The following is a 6,307-nucleotide window of genomic DNA, read 5'->3' on the forward strand; positions in this document are numbered from 1 at the left end:
TCTTGGTATAAAAATTTTGAGGAATACAAATGTTAGCAAATTGTACTTGAGTCAAAAGGAGTGTATTGAGAAGGTGCTTTAAAAGTTCAATATGTTGAATGCTAAGGCAATCAATACTTCCTTGGCTGTCCATTTCAAATTATCATCTGGATTGTGTCCACAATCAGATGAAGACATTGATTATATGTATGGGGCTCCTTGTTCCAGTATAGTTAGTTTGCTGAAATATACTATAGTTAGTATAAGACTAGATTTGGCACATACTGTCAGTGCAATTCGTAGGTACATGGCAAATTTTGGCAATGATCATTCGAAAGCACTGCAATGGATATTCAGATATTTGAAGGACTCTTCTAATGTTTCTTGCATTTTAGTAGAAATATAAGTGGAGTCATTGGGTATGTAAACAAGATTATGCGAGAATCTTGATAAAAGGAGATCACTTACAAGATATGTGTTTACCTTTGGAAGCTATGCTATTAGCTAGAAGGCTACTTTGCAAAATATATTAACTTTGTTTACAATAGAGACAGAATATATAGTCATTATAGAGGCATGTAAGAAAGCTATGTGGTAAAAGGGATTAATTGGTGAAATCAGTGAAGACTTGCACATTTCTATAGCGTATTGTGATAGTTAGAGTGCTATTTTTCTAAGAATTAGATGTTCCATGAGAAGACTAAGCACATTAAAGTGAGGTATAATTTTATGCTGCTATGATTGCTCGTGGTAATATTATAGTAAGCAAAGTTGATAAGAAAAAAATTCCAGCTAATATGATGACAAAATCACTTTCCATTGCCGAGTTTGAGCGTTTCTTGAACTTAAATGGTATTTATCATTGATTTAGTCAATTGTGGATTGTTTGGAAGATGATGAGTAGTGTTTACTTTGGAGACATTTTTTTGGGAATTCCTCGTATTGGAATTTGGTTCAAAGTGGAGATTTATTGTAGTTTGACCCAAATTCTAGTGGGTATTGGAGTTGTATTATCAACATAACATTCATACATTTTGAGAGCTTTAAATGTTAGTTGAAAGCATTGATGTCTTATTGTAAATACAATTACTATTGATTAAAGTTAATTTATCCTCCTCTATCCGTGTTTTTTCCCGTCTTGGATTTCTATGTAAATCTTGGTGTTCTTAATTTGTTCTTGTTTATTTCATTATTATCATTATCTTGCGATCAATTTACAACAACTTATATATAATTTATACTGATAGTAAACCCGAGTGGACTGGCCTCACAACATTAGTCTATATATAGGTCATTTCAAGAATTTGGTCTGCATCGAAGCTGCCATTTAGAAGGATGTTAATGGTCATGAGGGACATGCCATGGAGTTTTGAAACATGTGGCTACTAGCGGGCCCTCTAAAGCTAGATACGTCTCGGCCATTCAAGCCTTTCATCCATTTTAGGTTTTGCACACCCCCATCCAACTCCGCCCTTCGCCACCATCAATTCTTCCCATTGACGCTTCTCTCGGCTGCACTTTTCAACTTCAAACGTTTTGCACAAAAAATGAAGGTACATGCATATATACGTGCTTAATTTCCATTGGTTGTCAACTTCTTAATTTTTGCTACATGCATGCTTTTGACATTTATTCTTGGTTTGACTCCATCTTCATTGTAGATCTTCAACTGGGTGCACCGCAAGTTAAATTATAAAGGTACACAATCCAATTTTATTATATCATTTTTTGGCTATCACTAGCTAATCTCATTAATTAGCTCTATTTAATTATATGCAAGCATATTTTACTAAAGAACCTACATAAAGATATTAATTTTTGAAAAAGTAGCGAAAACCCCTATTTATAGCGGTCTAACAATATTGGAGAAGTAAGAAATCAAGATCTGTAAAATGTGACAAAATAACGAAGAACTTATTTTCTTCTTTAACATTTTATTTTATTTTATTTTATTTTTATTATTATTATTATTATTATTTTTTTTTTTTGGAGATTTGTTTTGGGTTAATTAAAATTAATTTTGGCAGGAATTAGTGGTAATGAGAAACAAAATGCCAAAGACACTGATAAAGACATCCTACTTGAAGACATTGCACTTAGTGATATGCTCGATGGTTGGAAAGGAGGAATACTAACAATTGGAACATTTGGATTCGATCGGATTAATATTGAAGAAAAAGAGTATCTACATAGGGATGAGAATGAGGATGAGGAAGATGAAAGTAACGTGACTGACGAATCAGAAGAAGACGACGACGAGGACCAAGAGTCGAACCCATTGATGCATGCAGCTTATTCACATGAGGTTGAGGGTTCAACCTGTAATAATGCTGCAGAGGACACAATTAATGGCATCATTGATTCAGATTTCGATATGAAGAACATGAAGAAAGAGAGAATTACACTTGCAGATTTGTTCTATGCTGATTGTGATGAACAGGAAAAGTACAAGAAAAGTAAGGGAAAATTATTCGAGCCAGAATACAGTAAGAAATTATCTGCTCCAGAAGCAAATTATAAGCAGGGACGTACTTTCGCCAAGAAAGTTGTCCCACGAGTTGTAGAAGATTCTCGTCCTATCAAAAAACTGCACCAAGTAATTGTTTTCTGCCTTTATATTGGCCCTCTTTACATTAATTTTAGGGAAAATTGCAGCAACAGGCCCTAATCTTTTCATTTTTTGCAGACTTTACCCTAATATTCATTTTATGCCAGCAAAGGTCCCTTACTTTTCATAAATATGCACCTGAGGTCCATCTGAACGGAAATCGTCCAAAACACCATCAATTAACTGGAAAAATTCCTTGAACTATCTACTATCGTGAAGATTTTATTGAATGTTGATACATTTTTAGACGGTGTTTTGAATGATTTTATTAGATGTTGATTCTTTAATTTTTTTGATCAATTGACTGTGGTTTGGACGATTTTCATCGAGATTGATCTCAGGTGCATATTTATGAAAAATAAGGAACCTCCACTGGCACAAAAGGTTAAGGTAAAGTTTGCAAAAAATGAAAAGATTAGGGACCTCTGTTGCAATTTTCCCTTTATTTTATGACTAGCTGTTTAATTTTGTTATGATTTGATGTTTATAAGCTGATGACAAGAATGTTGAAGAGAAAGATTCATCCAGACATCGGAGTAAAGATTAATACGGACAAAAATCAGAATACTAAAACTAAAGTTGCCTATAAAGATGGCAAAATCTATGAATCCATTTCACTTCTTCAATCTCAAGGTACATACTCTCTAATTTCCTCATTCATTTCAAAGAACTTTTTTCTTTCTTTCTTTCTTTCTTTCTTTCTTTCTTTCTTTCTTTCTTTTGTCATGCTTGTGTTAGAATTGTGCCAAATATCATTCACTATTTGTTTTAATGGTATGTGATAGTCAATATCAAAATATAAAGTTGGTTATATTTCAATTCTTCTTCGGTCAAATGTGTTAATATTCCAATATAGAAAACAAAATTTCATTTAATTACTTTCTTTTTAACTTTAGATTTGAATTGCATTTTGCTTTCAAATGTAATAATTGACAGAATAATTTCATTTAAGAGTTTTTTGTTAAGGAAAAAGGTTCACCAGCCTAATCAAAATCGACAATGTATTTTCTTTTCAACGTCAAAATAGTGAATTGGGTGAGGGGTACATGTGTTGTCGTGGAGGCCTAGAGTCGGGGGTGGTATGAGGGGAGGGCTTGGCCATGAAGAACATGAATAAAAGGGTATCTGGAGAATTTAAAAATATATATATAATGTTAGTTTTATGAAATTTGTAAAGTAGTCCTTTTTTCTCCCTAAAATGTGCTTTTATTTAGGCCTTTTTAAGGGAATTCATCTTCTTCCAATGAAAATGGGTCCTCTCAACCAATAATTTCAAATAGAAAGACTAAATAAATTATGATTTGCATAATACCTTGATTTATTTCATTTTTTTCCCATTTATATGTGGCAGTCACTCAGACTTTCAATCATAATGATGAAATCCCATAATACAATTTACCCATGTTTAGATAAGACATTCAAAAACACCTTGATTAAAACTTCTATTAGGTTTCAAATGGAGATGATTTGAACAAATTACCCTCCACTATTATACATCAAGGTAAATTTCGAGAATTAAATTTATTTGATGGAAACATAACACGATCTAATTCAAGAATCTCACCTTGATATTTTGATGTGCCGGAGGGGTTATACCATTGGAGTCTTTTTAATATTTTTTGTTTTCTAGAAGATTCCATGCTCAAGTATTCTATCTTCTTTTATGATTTTTCAAAAAAGGGTACATGCTTACATTTAACTATAATTTTGGCACATTATATGAAGAATAATGTTATTCATAGTAAAAACTATTGATAGTGATCCTATATAGCATACATGTACCAAAATCAACTAGAATTTTAAATAAGCTTTTAATGATGGATGATATGGAATAATACATATTAATTTTTAATTTTGTCCATTTGTGTAACCGATAAATTTTCTAATTATATTCTTTTTTTAAACTTTCTCCAAGTCAAATATATGAATTTATTAAAGTTAATAGAAAAAAATTGCATTTCAACAAATTTTGTGGATGACTTCTCATCGCACTTTTAGATTGAAATGCATAATAAAATTATGATTTCTTGTGCTAATTTTCACATCTCTTTTTCTCTTGTAGACGTCAACATGTAACGATATTAGTAATATTGACGGGATGTTGTGAATCGATTCTCTCTCTCCTTCCTCCAATGAGAATGAATCATTATTAAGTAATGTAATATTTGGCTTCTTAAGTATTATTGTTTTCCAAATTATTTATATGTACCAACACTAGATTATGTGAATGTGCTTTGCCTTTATTTAGGCCTTCGTGTCTTCTTGTCAAAAAGGCCTTTGATTTGTCATGAATTCAAGTCTTTGATTTAATATCGTGTTTCCTAATATTTATGCAGTTACTTTTATCTAATCTTGAGCACTACACCTAACTATAGATAAAGTACATATTGTAGAAAAAATAATTTATGGATTAATTTCAAAAATCGTCATTAAAGTTTATTAAAATTTTCATAATGATTGTTAAAGTAAATAATAATAGTCTGTCAAATTTCTAACTTAGAACTTTTAAGTAACATGAATACAAATGACATTAACTAATAAGCCATGTAAGATAAATTCGCGCAGATTGCATTTGAATGCATAATTGTCAAGTTTAATAAGCATTCAATTGGTGAATCTTCACATTTTTTATTTGCGAATTTTTGAAGGTAGAGCTTTTTGGTCCGATGCATGTACTGCATAATATCATTTGGACGCAAATTGGAATTTAATATTAACTTTTGACTTTTCTATAAATTTAACTCATCGACCCATAATTAAATTTGTAGAAGATTAAATAAAAATAAAATTTTAACAATTACATCAAAATAGTTCATAATTAACTCTATTTCTTTTACCTGTCTTTAGTCGATCTATTCATAAATTTATTGAAGATTCAATATAATTAAATCGTCGACAATTACATCAAACCCGTTCACAGTTATGTTTATAACTTAATTAAGTCAATTTGATTGATTAATGATTTTGTTTTAAGGGAAGGGATACAAGGAAATTTACAATTTCGATTAAAAAAAGAAAAAAAGAAATTTATGCTATAAAGTTTTAAAGAAAGACAAAATAAGAAGCGAAAATAAGAGAAAAATAGATAAAGTCAAAATTCAAGTGTGTAATTTTATTATGACTACCCCATATTTATAGGGTACCAATGAAAATTACAACATAAATAGATTACGCTCTTTTACGGTAAGTATGACTTAACTAACCATCTCAATAAGAGTAAATGGTTATCCATATTATTTCATAATTTTATAACACTCCCATCTAATTATTATTTATATAATAACTGTCTCGTTAAATATCTAAGTTGAAAAATAAAAATTCAACAAGATAAATATACTAAATGAAGGGAATAATAATACAAATAATTACAACAAAATTGGAGTAATGAAATACTACATCGTTAAAATATTGTGAAAAAAATTCAGCGAGATAAAATTTGAGTGAAAAAAGAGTATAGCTACTCTCCCTTTTTTCAACAAATGAAAATATTTGTATTGAGCTATCCATATATTGATCATTAGCGTCTCCAATATCACAATTTTTGATGAACTATATTTCATGTTGTCTTTTAAAAGCCTTCAAATAATATCATCTACTAGGTATTTCTCTATCCTTGTTTGACGTTAACCAACATTATGGTCCATTGAAGAACATATTTTATTGTTGTTCTCTCCAAACGTCTCATACACAATTTGTAATAAGTTAGAGTATTACTTTGAT

At 30.4% G+C, this 6,307-nt stretch overlaps 1 protein-coding gene across 1 annotated transcript; it reads left to right on the plus strand.

Annotated features, from left to right (window-relative positions):
- The first annotated feature begins 1,302 nt into the window (after positions 1-1,302).
- Positions 1,303-4,830, plus strand: LOC111385709. The gene is made up of 5 exons (XM_023010131.1): positions 1,303-1,532; positions 1,641-1,677; positions 2,007-2,575; positions 3,079-3,220; positions 4,650-4,830. Exons 1-5 carry the CDS (start codon positions 1,356-1,358, stop codon positions 4,661-4,663), a joined length of 939 nt encoding a protein of 312 aa, XP_022865899.1. The 5' UTR covers positions 1,303-1,355; the 3' UTR covers positions 4,664-4,830.
- Positions 4,831-6,307: the final 1,477 nt, after the last annotated feature.

The sequence above is a fragment of the Olea europaea genome, chromosome 3 (genome assembly GCF_002742605.1).
Source record: "Olea europaea var. sylvestris chromosome 3, O_europaea_v1, whole genome shotgun sequence".
NCBI lineage: Eukaryota > Viridiplantae > Streptophyta > Magnoliopsida > Lamiales > Oleaceae > Olea > Olea europaea.

Bases quoted from the DNA above. Each gene is read 5' to 3' on its own strand.
- LOC111385709 (XM_023010131.1), top strand. From the start codon at position 1,356: ATGTGGCTACTAGCGGGCCCTCTAAAGCTAGATACGTCTCGGCCATTC. The intron at 1,533-1,640 runs GTACATGCATAT...TCTTCATTGTAG, and splicing joins GTTTTGCACAAAAAATGAAG to ATCTTCAACTGGGTGCACCG. The intron at 2,576-3,078 runs GTAATTGTTTTC...GATGTTTATAAG, and splicing joins CTATCAAAAAACTGCACCAA to CTGATGACAAGAATGTTGAA.